The 18,127-nt window shown below is 38.6% G+C and overlaps 2 protein-coding genes across 3 annotated transcripts; both read right to left on the bottom strand.

Moving 5' to 3' along the window:
- Nucleotides 1-671: 671 nt before the first annotated feature.
- On the bottom strand, nucleotides 672-7,959 carry LOC139097309 (neprilysin-2-like). Its single transcript, XM_070649117.1, has 12 exons — nucleotides 7,724-7,959; nucleotides 6,616-6,797; nucleotides 6,354-6,565; nucleotides 5,422-5,598; nucleotides 5,270-5,365; nucleotides 4,644-4,765; nucleotides 3,239-3,807; nucleotides 3,055-3,173; nucleotides 1,945-2,119; nucleotides 1,479-1,622; nucleotides 1,307-1,417; nucleotides 672-712 (listed from the first exon to the last, which is right to left on the bottom strand). Exons 1-12 carry the CDS (start codon nucleotides 7,957-7,959, stop codon nucleotides 672-674), a joined length of 2,184 nt encoding a protein of 727 aa, XP_070505218.1.
- Nucleotides 7,960-9,502: 1,543 nt separating this feature from the next.
- Nucleotides 9,503-15,272, bottom strand: LOC139097282 (neprilysin-2-like). 2 transcript variants are annotated; one of them, XM_070649076.1, is made up of 12 exons: nucleotides 15,152-15,272; nucleotides 13,981-14,199; nucleotides 13,400-13,581; nucleotides 13,129-13,340; nucleotides 12,816-12,992; nucleotides 12,655-12,750; nucleotides 12,415-12,536; nucleotides 10,821-11,389; nucleotides 10,169-10,462; nucleotides 9,841-9,984; nucleotides 9,671-9,781; nucleotides 9,503-9,610 (listed from the first exon to the last, which is right to left on the bottom strand). In XM_070649076.1, the coding sequence occupies exons 1-12, from the start codon at nucleotides 15,157-15,159 to the stop codon at nucleotides 9,570-9,572; spliced, it is 2,175 nt and encodes a 724-aa protein (XP_070505177.1). In that variant the 5' UTR covers nucleotides 15,160-15,272; the 3' UTR covers nucleotides 9,503-9,569. The 2 variants fall into 2 exon arrangements, with proteins under 2 accessions (XP_070505177.1, XP_070505178.1); XM_070649077.1 differs by lacking the exon at nucleotides 15,152-15,272 and adding an exon at nucleotides 14,270-14,330.
- Between the last annotated feature and the right edge of the window lie 2,855 nt (nucleotides 15,273-18,127).

Raw genomic sequence — 18,127 nt, 5'->3', positions numbered from 1 at the left:
CATGGTAGCTTTGTTGCATGGTAGTTTGGAATCATAGTAGCATAGTAGCTTGGTAGCATGGTAGTATGGTAGCTTGGTAGCATGGCAGATTTGTTGTATGGTAGCATGGTAGTATGGTAGCATAGCTGCATTGTAGCGTGGTAGCTTGGTAATTCAGTAGATTTGCTTAATAAATGAATGACTCCTTCAGAATTTGCAGCACTTGACTACATTATAGTCCGATTTCAATGAAGTCGGATTCCAAATAAAAGTACAAATCTGACTCGCGAAGTCTTGCCAACTCTGGGCTCCTTATGAACTGCTGTTAAAATGTTACAAAAACTACCGAAAATGAGTATATCTTCTGTAAATGTTAACGGTAAATTTACAGCCTCAATATTTTAATACAAGCAATAAAGCACATCTCGGAATCTTTAATTAGTACTTTTTTAAGACACGGTCATTAAAAGTTGTAATTTATTGAATAAGATATATTTAAAATAATAAAATTTAATGATTTTTTTAAATATTAATTAACATTTATTTTAAGAATTATTTACAAAAATATATTAAAAATTGTTAAAATTTAAATATTTTTAAATTTATTTCAATTGAGTTTCAAATTTATTTTAACATTTTTTTAAATTTATTTAAATATAAATTAACTTAAATTGCTAAATTATTTAAATATGTTAAAAAATCTCACATTTGTGAACGGGATTCATCGGTGAACCTGCAAAAATAGAACATAAATGGCAATTAATGGCAATAGAGTGCAGTTAAGGGTTATTCGCTGATTGCGGAACACAAAGCGTGAGTAGAAATGATAGCTTGGAGATCCAAATAATTGTGTTGTTGTTCTGTCAATTTAGTTCTTCATCTTTTGACTATTATTCTGCAAATTTGGATTTAGTTCTTGATTTTCCAGACCTCAGATCGTCTTAGCGACACTATTTTAGACCTGCAATAGCCATTGCTCCTCCTTTGGTGGATATATCTTGGTAGCAATTAAAGATTTTCGAGACCATGGCCAAGACTCTTCGGTTTTCTGGTCTTCGGGTTTCGTCGGGTCTTCTCAGTCTTTTCGGATATCTTCGGGTCTTTTCGTATCTCTTCGTGTCTCTTCGTATATTTTCGGTTATCTTCGTATATTTTCGGTTATCTTCGTATCTCTTCGGTTATCTTCGTATCTCTTCGGGTCTCTTCAGATCTTTAGTCTTCGGGTGTCTTCGGATCTCTTCGGATTTATTCGGGTCTCTTCGTGACTTCGGGTCTTCATTCTTAACAATCTTTACAGAGCAGCATCACAATCTAAATTAAAACTTACCTTTAGGACAGTTGAAGTCTTTTGAAAATTCCTCTAAATTCCTAAATGGTCCCAGAACCCTAAACTGTCCAGGAGAATGTATGCTCGTTTCAATTGATTGCTTAATTGTTTCTGTATTTTTAAAATCAAATAAATTAAGCTAATAAATGCATAAAAAATCACATAATCTCACCTGGTCTGTACACAGAACACCAAACTTGTGCACCCGAAATCCAAAATAGCTGATTTGGTGTGTATTTTAATCCAGGAAGTTTCTTCTCCGGTCCATTTTTGTCTACAAACTTTTGATATGCCTGATATGCAACTCTGACTCCACCTGATTAAAATGGCAAATTTTGGTATAGAATTTAGGATATGTAGGAGCAAATATCGAGGCTGATTTGGGTCTACTTTGAGCATTTAGGGTCGATTTTGCCCTGACAGGTACTGATCCATGTATAGGACTACTTTACCATCATTAGTGAACCATTTTACTATTCCAGCAGTTCCGGTAAAATCGACCCGATCAATGGATTAAGTTTTTGACAAGCTCTCATCCAGAGTGCATAATGCGCCAAATTATCATGAATAACCCATCAAGTCATTATCCTAGACAACTACGTCCACGCAACTTCCCCTCTTACAGAACTACAACCTACCATTATCAGCAATATTTTCTCCCAATGTATTAACTCCATCTAGGTACAACTTTGTAGTTGGCTCTGAGTAGTTTCCATACTGTGTCTTGATACAATTTTCTTTCTCTATGTAAGCTTCCATCGTTTCATTTTTCCACCAATTGGCCAAAGTTCCATCGGAATCAAATCGTTTGCCCTTAAATTAGAATTTTTTTATGAATATTGATATTAAATGTGGTTGTTAAGTTATGTTAAGGGGGATTGAGGGGAATTATTGGTGTTGTAACTGTAAAGGCTTGGCATAGACTTGACAGAGACTAGTGGTAGATGACTCGGAAGTCTTCGTGGTGACTCGGAAGTCTTCGTGGTAAATTGGAAGTCTTCGTAGTGAATCGGTAGTCTTCGTAGTAGGCTTGGGCAGAATCGTATTCGAATATATTCGAATACAAATATTCGAATATTTTATGCGAATATATTCGAATGCATATTCGAATACGCAATATTCAAAAAAATTCCGTTGCATTTGGTTTCTTCAAAGAGTAATTTCTAATCACATTTGTGAAGTATGTAATTTCATACAAAAGTTGATCAAAAATCCTTTTTTTGCATATTTCAGGCAAAAAATTAGAAATTTTCAATAAAATTGCATTAATGCATCATCATTCTTTCATAAGAACATTATTCCGAGTCATAGATACATGTTTTAACACAAATTAACTAAGATTTTATCATTTTTTGCCAAAAATAAGCAAAAAAAGGATTATTGATCAACTTTTGTATGAAATTACATACTTCACAAAAACGATAAGAAATGACTCTTTGAATAAATCAAATACAACGGAATATTTTTGAATAATGCATATTCGAATACGCATTCGAATATATTCGAATATTTTTTTGTTCATATGCGAATATATTCGAATATATTCGAATATTTGCCCAACCCTACTTCGTAGTGACTCGGAAGTCTTCGTGGTGACTCGGAAGTCTTCGTGGTGACTCGGAAGTCTTCGTGGTGACTCGGAAGCCTTGGTTTTGGTCTGAACAATCCTTAACATTGACCCACAACCCCGTTAACCCCCTCCTAGCTACTCCAATTCATAATATCCAAAATATTTCCATAATATTTACCTGATTATCAAAAGCATGTGTCATTTCATGTCCCATAACAGTTCCAATAGCTCCATAATTCATATATGCTGGACGATCATGTGAAAAGAATCGACCTTGGAATATTCCAGCTGGAAAATCTGTCAAGAAATGCCAAAAATCATTAAAAACTGTTCAAATTCCTTCAAACCACCACAAAACTTACTTATTACATTTTTTGTCAAGTCATAGTAAGCATCAATGACCGCAGCACCAAACCAATTTTTCCAATCAGACTTGCTGTATGTCTCCCTTAGATCCTTTAAATCCTGTTCATGGCTGTACTTTTGGACATTAAATAATGATTCATAAAATTTAGTCTCATCAACAGTCACTGATCCATAATAATCCACAAGCTTATTGTCATCCATCAACTCATTTGGATATGCTATATTTGTCAGCATATTCTTTAATTTTAATAGTGCTGACTGCTTCGTCTGATCGTCCATCCACTCAACGGATCTCAATATTACATCATATTTAGCCTTAATCATGTCCATCATGTCCTGTACAGTCTCCTTTGAGTCATGATTGAAGTATTTTCGGACATATAAAGCACCTGTGGCTATTGAGTAGCTTTTTGAGACATAATTCATGCATTCCTTCCATCGTGGCTCATCTTCAAGTTGTCCAGTTGCTGACTTCATGTATTCAAGTTCAAGATTGCGTGCATCTTGTGATAGGAATGATGAGGACATTGATGTTAGACACCAGAATATGTAGTTGGCAATTGTTCTATGGATGAGATGAATTTTTGAGGTTAGGGATCTTAAAAGATTTGAATTTAGTGGCATTATAGCAGCTGTGGGCAACCTGAGTGGATAGTCTTGACTGTAACTGCACTTGACATACGGTTCATGGCATTTTTATATCATTTTAGTTATTGCGACATACAGGTTGTCCACCACTGCAATTTGGAGTTAATCTATAGCAGTGTTGTCCAAGCTAGGTACCAAAGCATGCCATGACCCATATGTAGTGTCTCCTGTAGTGGCTTACCACTTAAGTGCTCTATCAAGGTGCATCGCAAAAAATAGAAGGTTGTCCATCACTGTTCTGGATTGAAGCAGTGCTGTCCAACTTTTATGTGTTTTGGGGCATCATTCATGGTATGCCGCAAGTACACAGGTTGTCCACCACTGCAATATGAGGTCAATCTAAAGCAGTTTTGCCGGCAAACCATAAACCGTATGTAGTGTGCAGTCCACCCCTTAAAATGCCCGATAACCCCTTAAACATTGAGCAGCACTGCCTCAATTCACAACAGTGATGGACAACCTTCTATTTTTCAAGACACACTTTGATGGTAAGCCTCGGTCGAATCCGTACACGACGTACGGTTCATGTCATTTTCATAGTGTTCCACGGCACTATGCTCTAGATTGACCCTATATTGCAGTGATGGGCAACCTGTGTGCCGCGGCAACTAAAATTGTTCAAAAATGCCATGAACCATATGACCAGTGCAGTTTCAAGGCTTATCACTCAGGCTGCCCACAACTAATCTAGAACCATCACTGCCTTCAAGCCACATTTCACAACTTCTTGTGCATTTTTCTGAAATTTCTTACCTTTTTGGTGTGTTTTCTAAGAGCCGTCCTAAATCTTCTAAATACTTTGGTACACTGACATTGATGATCTCATCTTTAGTCACTCGACTCACATCCGGTAGAATTGAATTGAAATAATTTAGCTGAAAATGTTAATTTTTATACAAAATTATATTAAGTTTTTGGGATTGTTAAGGGTCAGATGCAGGGAGGGAAGGTGAGGGGTTGGAAAGGTGATAGGGTGATGGGATAGGTAAGGGTAAGGGTAAGGTGACAAAGTAAGAAAATGGGGTAAAGGAATGGGGTAAGAGAATGAGGTAAGGGGATAGGGTTAAGAGCATGGGTTAAGGGGATAGGGTAAGGGGATAGGGTAATGTGGATAGGGTAATGGGCACAGAGTAAGGAGGATAAGATAAGACAATGAGATAAAAGGATGGGATAAGGTAAGGGGATAAGGTAAGGAAATAGGGTTATGGGATAGGTCAAGAGGATGGACTAAGGAGATGGAGTAGGGGTATGGGATAGTAGCATGGGATAAAGAGGTGGGTCAAGATGATATGGTAAGGGGATGGGCTAAGGGTAATGGAATGGGGTAAAAAAATAGAGTACGCAACATGTGTACAACCCCGATCGTCATTAACACTCACCCAATCCATGAATGGATATTTTGCTTGCAGTTCCTTAATAGACATCAGATGATAAAGGTTATTAAAGTCAGTTCGTTCTTCTTTTGTCATAACTATCTGAAAATTTGATTCTTTTTTTGAAATATTCCATTTTACCTAAATTTATTCCTTACCCTAGCTAACTTAACCTCAAACTCAAGAACCTCTCGCATCTGTAATTCAGCACAAATTCGTTTTGCACCATACAAAATTGCCAAATCAACTTGATATTTGTGATAATCCTGAATAGTTTGTGATTCAAATTCTTCCAAGAATTGTTCTCGTTCAAGTTGCAAATTTGGTTGATCGATCTGTATAAAAGAGGGATTTTGGGGTATATTATTGATATGGGGTGGATATGGAGTGGTATGAACCTAGATTTGGGAATTAATAGTGAGGTTTAGTCAAATTAAAGGACAAAATGGCAATGGAATCACAAATGGTCAATCGATCAATAATTCGACCCCAAACCATCCGTGACTATGACTTTATGCCGGATTCGGTTCAAATCTGGGTTCAGTTTGGACTACCTGACTCTAGATCAGTTCCATGACCCCTTCAAGTCGACCAGAATTTCATGTAAAGTCCGATTTGACTTGAGTCAACTAATCCACGCTAAGGATCATTTAGACATCACAATCTAAGGCAATTATGGGCAACCTTCGTGCCGCGACACACTCAAGAAATGCTCTGAACCATACATCGTGTGTGGTTTCAGTCGAGGCTTATCATCAAGGTGTACCACAAAATTACAAGGTTGTCCATCACTGATCTAAGTACTGCATAACCTCAACCAGAGTGGACATGACCTTGGAACTCCTGTCTTTCATTAAGGACAGGATTCAATTAGAGGATCCACATTGCAGCCCGACCAACTCTAACCTCAAAAACCTGCATTAGGGGCGTGTCTAGTGAGACGAGTGAGGACGCCAGGGGTGGGCAAACATTAATTTTTCCAGGCAGACCTTCGTGACATTTCGATCAAAACCGCACAGAGCATACAATTCATGGCATTTCCAAAAATAATTTCCGGCACTCAAATTCCCCTACCCTAACCTCAACTTACCCTAATTATGTACTTTGTTATATTCTTATAGTCATTATCAACTTTAAATTTAAATAAATATTCAGCCGTGTAGCCTTGTTTATTTAAATGTATCTGAGTGTCCGTCCATGACCAGTCTGATCCATCCCATGTGCCTCCCATTACAACAGGCCATCCACCTTCTTTCTCCAGGACATCAGTCATTGGTTTTAAGCCACGCTCCTCAATGAGTGCTGGAAATTGAGTAAGTCATAAGTCAGGCAATCAAGATTGTTCAGCTTACCTTTATTCATACATGCTCGATAAAGTCTTTTCATATTTTTAAAAGGTTCAATTTCATTATCGTCAATTGGTGCTGTTATGATTGCCTTAATTCGTTCCTGAAGCTTCTCATGAGTTTCAACGAAAACGTCAATTTGTGTCTGATCGTCAGGAATGAATGTGTTGTTGATGTATCGATTACAACTGTGATGGATAGGAAAGATGTAAAGTTATGGATTTATTATTAGATATATTGGGGTCGTTCAGTGATTATGCAACGTGAAATAATCGACTTTTTGAAAGAACAAGCCGTAATAAAATGTCAAACTACTTTCCCTAAGAGAATTGGGGTCAATAGTCAATTGAGGGTTTTCCGATTCTAACCCACCTCCTCCGTCGCCCCTCTGTCCTTCCCCCCTCTGTCCGTCCCCTCTCTCCCCGTCCCCTATCTCTGTCCCATCTCTGGTCCCTCCTCTCGGTCCCCCTTTTCCCCCTTTCCCAGTAAGGAGCAGCTGAGACACACCAGAGCACCATGACACATAGGTTGCATAACATATGTTTTAGAGTCAATATTGTCTAAACTGCGTGCCGTGGTGCACTGAAATGCAATGAACCTCTTGTCAGTCATGAAGTACCACCTGATGGACTACCTGGCTTACCTGTCTCACCATCAAGGTGTGTCATGTCTCAAAAAAAGGTTGAAAAGCAGTGCTATAGAGTCAATATTATAGATTGTACGTTCTGCGACCTACTAATGTGCCACAAAAATCCCATAAAGCGCATATCTGTCTAACCTTACAATCATGGAATGCAAATCCACAAAACAGGTTGCCCAACACTGATCTATAGGAATGCTCCATTATTCCAACACTTTTGAAGAATTTTTTTTTTTTTTGAATCTTAAACCAGGGGGACCCGCCCCTTCAATGCTGAATCAGGCTCCTACTGTCTTGACATGAATCTATTGGTTAATCTTTCCAATTATGACTTTTTTGCCAATTACTGCACATCTTGATTGTAACCACACACGACATGCGGTTCATGGGCAATTTAGCGGCACACAGGTTGTCCAACACTGGTCTACACCCCCTCATCCCCTCCCCCATCCCAAAAATATTAACAATTCCTACCTAAATGTATAAAAATCATCACACGGATCCAAATTTTCATCAATTTTCTCAAGTATGACTGCCGCTGTGATAATGCAGCCTCGTGTTAAGCAGATGTCGTCACACGAATTTGGACTAGCTGTCAAATTCATCGATTCCGCATCAATATTACGGAAATTTCTGACACTATAAGCTGTGACTGGATGAAATGCTGAATTTAGTAGGAAAATTAATGAAATTTTTAACAGCAACAACATTTTTTGACTAGCACTTTAACAATATTACAGCTGATGTAAGCTACTTGATGTGTGACTGCAAAAGAACTGAATTAATTCACTCAACACTTTCGTTTTCATTTAAAATTAGCAATTATTGTTGTTGATTGTGTAAAAAATGCTGACTTTTATTTATGCTGCTTATTTTAGTTATAGTGACTTAATATGCTGATTGTGATGATAATGTGTGAGGGAACGACCCCTTAGATCAGTGTTGGGCAACTTTTTTTGTGGATTGACACACATTGATAAAGATAGACAATGTGTGTCTATCTTGTAAAGATAGACAGATATTCAGTTCATGGGATTTTGTTGCCACATTAGTAAGTCGCAGAACGTACAATGGATAATACTGACTCTACAGCAGTGTTTCCCAACATTTTTTGAGACATGACACACCTTGGTTGTTAGACAGGTAAGCCAGGTAGTCCACCTTGTGGTAAGCCGTGACTGACATGAGGTTCATTGCATTTTAGTGCACCGCGGCACGCAGTTTAGACAATATTGACTCTAAAATAGTGTTATGCAACCTATGTGTCATGGTGCTTTGGTATGCCTCCCCCCGATTCCAGAGAGAGCTGCAGATTTTATGGGACTCCATTAGAGCCAAGGCATGGACTTTGGAGTCCGATTTCCAAATTCCTGTCTACTCTGCCTCATCTTCATAATTAAATTACATCTAAATCCGGTTCCATCCGACTTAACTTTCTGTCATTTCAAAGTCGACTCAAATTTTAGATGATTTTGAGTTGATTCAAGTCTTATCTTGAGCACCAAATATGATTTAAAATCACGAAATTCAATTTGGTAACCCAAAATGGGGACTCATGACTCAACTAGTAACAAGTGTAATAATAGGAAGTAATTAGCTTTGCTGACTCATAAGCCACAACTTGTAATGTGTTAAGAAAAAGAACAACATTATTTTGACTCTCTGAGTCTACTCAGGTAGTTTGGAGTGCGTATAATGAAGGGAGTTATTCTGAATGGAGGGGAATGGTGGGGTATGGTGGAGTGGGAATGGTGGGTATACACTTTATCCTCTTTTTTTGGATAAATTTATTCAATTTTTTTGGGATTTTTGTGACAAAATCCAAAAAGAGCTTCAAATTGTACTTCCTTTCCGCATCTTCGTTGCTTCCTGCTTTCCTGCCTTCCTTCCCCTTCCTTCCCCTTCCTTCCCCTTCCTTCCCCTTCCTTCCCCTTCCTTCCCCTTCCTTCCCCTTTCTTCCTTTCCCGCCTTTTTCCTTCCAGTCTCTACTTACTTACTTACTTACTGGAACCATGCCCCGACTTGGAGCTTTAACAATCACACAGGATCTGAAGGGTCTGGATCAGTGGTGGACAACCTTTTATTTTTCGCGGCTTACCTGGGTGGTAAGCTTTAACGGAAGCCACACACGATACGCGGTTCATAGGATTTGCAAAGAAATTTTGGCAGCACACAGGTTGTCCACCACTGGAGTAGATCAATAATGGAAGATTTTGATTCTGCCCTGAATTCTTTTAAGTAAAATATCAAAGCTTACTGTATTTTTTAAGAAAATTCTTTATTTATATTTCAATTTTAAATTGACAATTTTCAAATTTTTTTACCAAACCTCGCATTTATGGACTGGATTCATTTTGGAACCTATGACAAAATTAATGATATTTATGACAATTATTGCATATCAAGAAGCCATTGACTTACCAATTGGACAGTTAAAATCCTTCGAGAATTCCTTCATATTACTCAATGGACCCAAGACTCTAAACTGTCCAGGTGAATGCTCGTTGACTGTGATGTAAAGCTTCATTGATTCTGTAGAATTATTGAGAAAAATGCTTAAAAAATCTCAAGTTTCTGAGTCGTTCCTTTACCTGGTCGATATGTTGAGCACCATATTTGAGCTTCGGATATCCAAAACAGCTGATTTTGTGTGTATTTAAGTCCAGGAAGTTTCTTTTCAGATCCATTTTTGGCAACAAACTTTTGATATGCCAAATATGCCTCCTTAACTCCACCTGATTACCCAAAATAGTCACAAGTCGATTAATTGATCCAAAATTCAGCATCATGCAGGCATGACATGGATTTAAATCCAGTTCCAGTCATGCCTGCATGGACACGGATTTTTGATCGATTAACGGACTTTTAATATTCAAATTAATGACTTAACATGCTGACCATGAATCTACAAGACATTACCATTGTCAGCAATATTCTCTCCTTGTGTATTGATTCCGTTCAAGTTAAGCTTCACATTTGGTTCTGTATAATTGCCATACTGTTCAATGATGCATCGTGCCTTCTCCAAATAAGCTTTTTTGGTCTCTTCTTCCCACCAGTCGACTAAATTGCCGTCCAAGTCAAATTGACTGCCTTGATCATCAAATAAATGTGTAATTTCATGTCCAATAACAACACCAATTGCACCATAATTCAAGTAACGTGGACGATCAGCTGAGAAGAAATGACCTTGAAGGATGCCAGCTGGAAATTCTGTGAAATAGACAAAAGTTAGTGAATATGTCCGTAACAGAGTGAACCGTTGCCTTTAACCCCTCCCCTATGATTAGGTTCCTAAAAGAGGGAATTCCAGGCTTCTCCCACCAAGTATTTAGGAGGACCTAGGGTGAGTGTGGATGAATATAAGGTGGGTGTAAGGGGATGTAAGGTGGGTTTAGGGGGGATGTTAGGTGGATGTAGGGGGGATGTAAGGTGGCTGTAGTGGGGATGTAAGGTGGGTGTATGATGGATGTAAGGTGGGTATAGGGGGATGTAAGGTGGGTATATGTACACTCAACCCCATCCACCCAGCCCGTAAGCATTAAATGACCACAATAATCTCACAACTTACCAATGCTGTTCTTAGTTGGATCATAAAAAGCATTAACGACACTCGCACCTGAGAAATATCTCCAATCTGACTTATTGAATGGCTCATTTAAAGCCATAAAGCTTCGATCAATTTCAAACTTTTTAACGTTTAAAATTGATTTAAAAAAATTATTTTCGTTAATTTTTAATAAATTATAAAATTCAGTCAATTTAATGTCATTCATTAACTCATCCGGATATCCAATATTATAAATCATCTTTTTCATCTTTGATTGTGCTGCGGTACGTGTACTGTCATCCATCCACGGTACTGTCTTAAGGATGTCATTAAATTCATGTCTTATTCCTTCCAACATTTCCTGTGCAATGTCTTTCGAATTTTTTTGAAAATATTTTCGTACATATAAAGCACCAACTGCAATTGGTAAATTATCGGATGCAAGATTCATGCATTCCTTCCAACGTGGTTCGTCTTGCTGTTTACCGGTTAATACTTTTGTATATTGAAGCTTTCGACTTTTAATTTGTTTGGTTAGGTATGTTGATGATGATTCTGTGGCCCTCCAGAAGATGTAGTTGGCAAGAGTTCTGTGGATATTTTAGAATTTTTAGAGATATGTTGTAGCTAGTGGCTTTAGGATGTGAGGGGGGTTTGACACTTAAAATCCTCTGGAATACACCTTTGGTTGCAACAATGCCTAACAGACATTGAGTCAGTCTCTGCATAATTACATGGTATAATGATGTAATTAGGGTATTAGGCTGTATGGCCAACTAGATCGAGAACCGAGACCGAGATCTGGACGAAGATAGGGATCTAGACAGAGACCGGAATGGAGACTGGGACGACGGAAACTGAAACCGATTCCAGAATTGAGACTGCAAACGAGACAGGCACCGAAACCAGAACGGAGACTTGGATCGAGACAGAGACTAGAACCGTGAACAGGACGGACACTGAGACCGAAACCGAAATGGAGACGGAGACTTGGATCAAGACAAAGACCAGGACAGAGACTGAGACCAAGACCGAGACAAGAATTGAAATTGGAACGGATACTGAGACCGAGACCGGAATCAAAACCCGGATGGAGACTGGGATCGAGTCCCGGACGGACACCAGGACAGAGACGGAGACTTGTATCAAGACAAAGCCTAGAACAGAAACCAGGACTGAGACAGGGATCGAAACTAGAACGGAGATTGAGACCGTGACCGAGACTGAAACCAAGCCCAGAATCGAATTGGCCCAAAATCGAGACTGGGATTGAGACCGGCACCGAGACTGGCACGGAGACTTGGATCGAGACAGAGATCGAGACCAAACCGAGTCCGAGACCAGGACGAAGACTGTGGCCGAGAACTGAACGTAGACTGAGGCCGAGACAGAGACCAGAATCGATACCAGGAAGTAGACTAGGCCTTGATCATGAGACCGGAATGGAGACTAAGACTGAAACCGAGTCCCGAATCGAATGCAAAACCGAGACTAGAACTCAATCCGAGACTCCAAGAATATTCTTCAAATTCTCGTCAATTCAGGAGACAGCTTCTGGTTATAGAGAATCCCTAGTGCCCAGCTCATTGGTGCTTTTAAGAATATTTGATTTTACCTTTTTGATGTTTGCTCCAGCAGTGATTGTAATGCATTGAAAAAGCTAGGCACACTGACATTTATAATCTCGTCTTCAGTCACTTGACTAATATCTGGTAAAAGTGAATTAAAATATTCAAGCTGGAAATTTAAATAAAAATATGTTATTTGGAGCTGAAGACGATTTAACTGGTTGTAGTGTAGTTAAATCCAAGAGCGGAACCAGAACCTGATCACAGCAAATAGGACCTTCACTCACCCAATTATTGTATGGATATCTAACATTAAGATCCTTAATTGTCATTGTATTGTAAAGTGCACTAAAGTCTCTACGATCCTCTTTTGGTATGGATATCTAAAAAGTCATAAACCAAGCAATAGTCAAGCTATATACTTAAAATAATCCAATAAATAACTAACATTTGCCAATAAAAATTCAAACTCAAGAACTTCTCTCATTTGTTGTTCAGCAGATTTATGATCAGCTCCATACATAACAGCCAAATCAACTTGATATGAGTAATAAGCTTGAACAACTTTGTTGTCTAGTCCTTCAATTAGATATTCACGGTTTAGTCCCAAATATGGTTGGTCGATCTGTAATTATGAAGGTTTATTAAATCAGTCAGTCTCTTTTATTCTCTCTCAGTCTCTCTCAGTCTCTCTCAGTCTCTCTTAGTCTCTCTCAGTCTCTCTAAGTGTCTCTCAGTCTCTCTCATTCTCAGAATCTTACACTTATGATGCGTTTGGATGTATTTTTCAAGTCAATATCCACAGTAAATGCAAAGATGGAATTAGTTGAGAATCCATAATTCTTAAAATCTATGACTGATTGCTGCCATGTCCATTTTGACTCATTCCATAAATGTCCTTTGACTACAGGCCATCCATCAAGTTCATTGTGAATATCAATCAATGGTTTAAGCTCCTGTTCCTCAATTAGTGCTTAAAAATTAAAATTAAAAATTGAATTAAATTGAATTTGAATTAAAATTTTGACTTACATTCATTAAAGCAAGCTTTGAATAGCTTCTTGATGTTCTTAAATGATTCAATTTCATTATCTTCAATTGGTGATGTGACAATCGTTCTTAATTGTTCCTTTAAATTGTCGTTAATTGTACTAAATATGTTAACAGATGACTTGTCATCAGGAACATTTGTATTTTTGTTGTACTGGTTGCAGCTGTTGAGTTAAATAAAATTAGAATTTATAAGAAATTCAATACTGGAGTCGATATATCTGGTAGGGGGTCTTAATTGTCAGGAGCGTATCCAGGAACGCAATAACCGAACACCCAATACATCCAGACACCCAATGTATCCAGACACCCAATGTATCCAGACACTCAATATATCCAGACACCCAATGTATCCAGACACCCAATGTATCCAGACACCCAATGTATCCAGACACCCAATGTATCCAGGCACCCAATGTATCCAGACACCCAATGTATCCAGGCACCCAATATTCAGGCACCCAATACATCCAGTCACCCAATATATCCAGACACCCAATATATTCAATCCGACACCTAACTAGCATAACTGCCTTAAATGCCAGCCTATTCTTATGACTTACCTAAATGCAAAGAAGTCATCACATGGATCAATATTTTCATCCATTTTCTCGAGAATTTTTGATGCCGCACGAACACATCCTGATGTTAAGCAAATGTCATTGCAAGCTATTGATTCATTGGACTTGGCAGCTGTGACTGAATCAGTTAATTTTGATATTAATATGATTGAAATAATCGCTGTCAAGTACATGCTCAATATGTTTAGGTTTGAGTGATTCCTAAAAAAAATTGAATATATTTATTCAAAATTTGTGTCTACAACAACAATGGAATAGACTGATTTATTACAGATACGCGACTTTTATGAATATTTATTCCATGGTCACATAAAGTATGTCGCTATTAAATTTCTTTATTTCTTATTTTATTATCAATTTTATGTGACACAAATCATAAATTTTGAGGCAGTCAATTCAAGTCAAATCAATTCATCCGAGACCGACGACGACACCGACACCAATACTCGTCTGATTCTGATTACGAGTCTATGAATCTCCGAGTCTCCAAGTCTTCGAGTCTCCAAGTCTCCGAGTCTCCGAGTCCGAGTCTCCGAATCCGAGACCGAGACCGAGTCCAAGTCCGAGTCCGAGTCTCCGATTCCGAGTCTCCGATTCCGAGTCCTAGTCTCCGATTCCGAGTCCTAGTCTCCGATTCCGAGTCCTAGTCTCCGATTCCGAGTCCTAGTCTCCGATTCCGAGTCCTAGTCTCCGATTCCGAGTCCTAGTCTCCGATTCCGAGTCCTAGTCTCCGATTCCGAGTCTCCGATTCCGAGTCTCCGATTCCGAGTCTCCGATTCCGAGTCCGAGTCTCCGAGTCCGTGTCTTCGAGTCCGAGTCCGAGTCCGAGTCTCCGAGTTCGACTCTCCGAATCCGAGTCCGAGTCTCCGAGTTCGACTCTCCGAATCCGAGTCCGAGTCTCCGAGTTTCCGAGTCCGAGTCTCCGAATCCGAGTCTCCGAGTCCGAGTCTCCGAATCCGTGACCGAGACCGAGTCCAAGTCCGAGTCCGAGTCTCCGAGTCCGAGTCTCCGATTCCGAGTCTCCGATTCCGAGTCTCCGATTCCGAGTCTCCGATTCCGAGTCCGAGTCTCCGAGTCCGAGTCTTCGAGTCCGAGTCCGAGTCCGAGTCCGAATTCGAGTCCGAGTCCGAGTCCAAATTTGAATTAAACTTACCTGATCATTTTACAATAGACTTATGAGCACTTAATTCACTAGCTTAAGAAACTATACTAAAAATGATATTTTTTTTTTACTTTCTCAACAACTCAGCATATACAAGTTTATCCGTCTGTGCTTGATTTCATTCACCTTTTGTATGTTTAAAATTTCATTGTGTCTGTAGTTGTCTGTAGTTCACAAACCGTGCTGTTATTAAGTAACGCACGGGCGGTGCTGCGATCAATTTATTGCGATACGTAATAAGTGAACAGGCCCTTAAGTCTACTGCAACTTGTTGGAATAGCTATCCGACTTAAATTTGCTCCGAGCATCATTAAATCAGCATTGTAGAATAGTATATAAGTATCCAATTCAATATAAAGGTGCGCCTTCCACTGAATACGTTTATTAAGTTTTTTTTGGTATATGTTATGTATTGGAAGCTTCGTGACATTATTGGGAGCTCGTCCCACTCCGTGACATTATTGGGAGCTCGACCCACTCCGTGACATTATTGGGAGCTCGACCCACTCCGTGACATTATTGGGAGCTCGACCCACTCCGTGACATTATTGGGAGCTCGACCCACTCCGTGACATTAGTAAGAGCTCGACCCACTCCGTGACATTATTGGCAGCTCGACCCACTCCGTGACATCATTAGGAGCTCGACCCACTCCGTGACATTATTGGGAGCTCGACCCACTCCGTGACATTATTGGGAGCTTGTCCCACTCAGTGACATTATTGACAACTCGACCCACTCCGTGACATTATTGGGAGCTCGACCCACTCCGTGACATTAGTAAGAGCTCGACCCACTCCGTGACATTATTGGCAGCTCGACCCACTCCGTGACATTATTGGGAGCTCGACCCACTCTGTGACATTATTGGGAGCTCGACCCACTCCGTGACATTATTGGGAGCTCGACCCACTCTGTGACATTATTGGGAGCTCGACCCACAAATCCCCACCTTTACGTAATATGCGAACGCCCCTAAATTCTTATTTAAATCATTTATTAATTAATTTTAGCCAAAATATTTTACAAAATCGTTAAATTTTAAATTTATTGGGGATTATCCAAAAATTACGTAACATTTAAAAAATTATTTTACAATTTTCAAAATTTCCTCAATTTTTTCCCCAAATTTTCTTTCCATTTCCTCGAGTTTTTCATCAATTTCATCAAATTTTGCGTCAATTTTTGCCTGAATTTCCCCAATTTTCCTATCAATTTCCTCATTTGAGCTTTCAATTGACTTTTTCATGCTCACATGAAAAACTTTTTCCTCAATTTCCATTTTGTTAAATTTTTTGTAGGAAAATGTTTGAAAATTGCTCAAAATTTCCTCCAAAATATCCAATTTTATGTCAATTTTTTCAATTTTTTTGCTATTTTTTGACATTTTAGTTTCGTCCTCACACCTGGCAGCTACCTCGTCCTTCATATTTGTTGGCATTGACATTTGAAATTTTAGTGCTACTTCCTTCAAATTTGCAATGTTTTCGTCCATTTTTGCAGCAGTTCCGGTCAATTTTTCATCAATTTTTGCAATATTTTGACTCATTTTTTTGAAATTTTTGTTGATCATGTCTTGCTGACTGTCGGTTCCATTTGTAGCAAGGGTCATCAAATTTGTCAAATTATCTGTTATGGAAAGTCGGCAAGCTTTTGATACTAATGCTGAAAAATGTTCTTCTTGTGCCTTTTTGACTTGACTTGCTTTCAAGTCCTGAAGTTCAATTTGGAAGAAATTTGGAAAATTTGAATTTTTCACATCATTTTCCAATTTTTCCAGATTTTCCTTGAGTTGTTCTGAATTTAATGTTGAGGATGCAGCTTCAAGGTCCTTGACTTTATGCTCCAAATTTGAATAATCTGAATTTATGCATCTGGTGCTTGCTGTTTTGATGAGTTTTTGTACAGTTTGACTGTCGGAAGCAGTCATGCTAATGCAAGTGCTGGAGTTAAGGTTCATATCCTTCAGTCTAGTCAGCTTGTCAAATACATTAGGATCTATGTGCGAAATTTTATTGGAATGTAATGAAATGAAATTTAAATTTGGATTAAATTTGAATAAATTTGCTTCCAATATTTCCAAATTATTTCCTTGCAAGTAAAGATTCCTCAATTTTGGGAGGTCTTTAAAGTCACTTTGATGAATTTCCTTAAGTCCAGCGTAGGCAATTTGAATTCCTTTAAGATTCTTGAAGATTTTTTCCAATCCACGTGGAAAATAATGAACTTGTCCTTTTCTTGCAATAGAAAATGCCTCAACATTGTCATTATTATAGCCAGCCAGGTGTGAACCAGTCACTGAGTCGACTTGTGCTTCCTCAGGTGAAGTTATTGAGACAGAATTTCTAACTTCGCAACGATAAACTGTTCCTAATGAACTGTCCCATCCACCTGATATATATTGACAATCAAGCGATATAGATTGTGATGTGCTGAATAGTCCCAAAGTCATAGACAGCAACAATCTAGTCAAAATAGACATTTAAGCATCAATAAATCCATAAAAAATTAACAAATTTAACTCACAAAATTATTTTGAACATTTTTCTAATTTTATGTCCAACGTCAAGTCCCCAAATCCAGGATATAAATTGATATTGTTGACCAAATCAAGGCACAGCTCGCAGCTTCTTCAGAATGATCCTCAACTTACGACAGATGATTTAAAAGTGAAGCTAGAACAGCACAGGAACTGCTTTTATACAAAAGAACACGCGCGACCAACTTTCGAGCACATTTCAGCTGCTGATAAGTCAAGTCCGGATTCTGAGTTGGAAAAACCAGCGAGAATTTCACCACTGATAAGGATTTTGATGCTGTTCTTATTGATCGTCGCGTGACTCATTATAATTGTGTGCCTTAATTTCACCATGTGCATTAATCAACTGGATCTATCAGTGTATCACTGTATCAAATGTCAATTGTTTATCTATGCCATCAAGGAGCATCAAACTCTATTGATGGCAA

Source organism: Chironomus tepperi, unplaced genomic scaffold, assembly GCF_022539635.2.
Source record: "Chironomus tepperi strain 1889 unplaced genomic scaffold, CSIRO-AGI_Ctep_v1 contig_419, whole genome shotgun sequence".
In the NCBI taxonomy this organism is placed as follows: domain Eukaryota; kingdom Metazoa; phylum Arthropoda; class Insecta; order Diptera; family Chironomidae; genus Chironomus; species Chironomus tepperi.
This window is presented reverse-complemented; position numbering and strand designations above follow the sequence as displayed.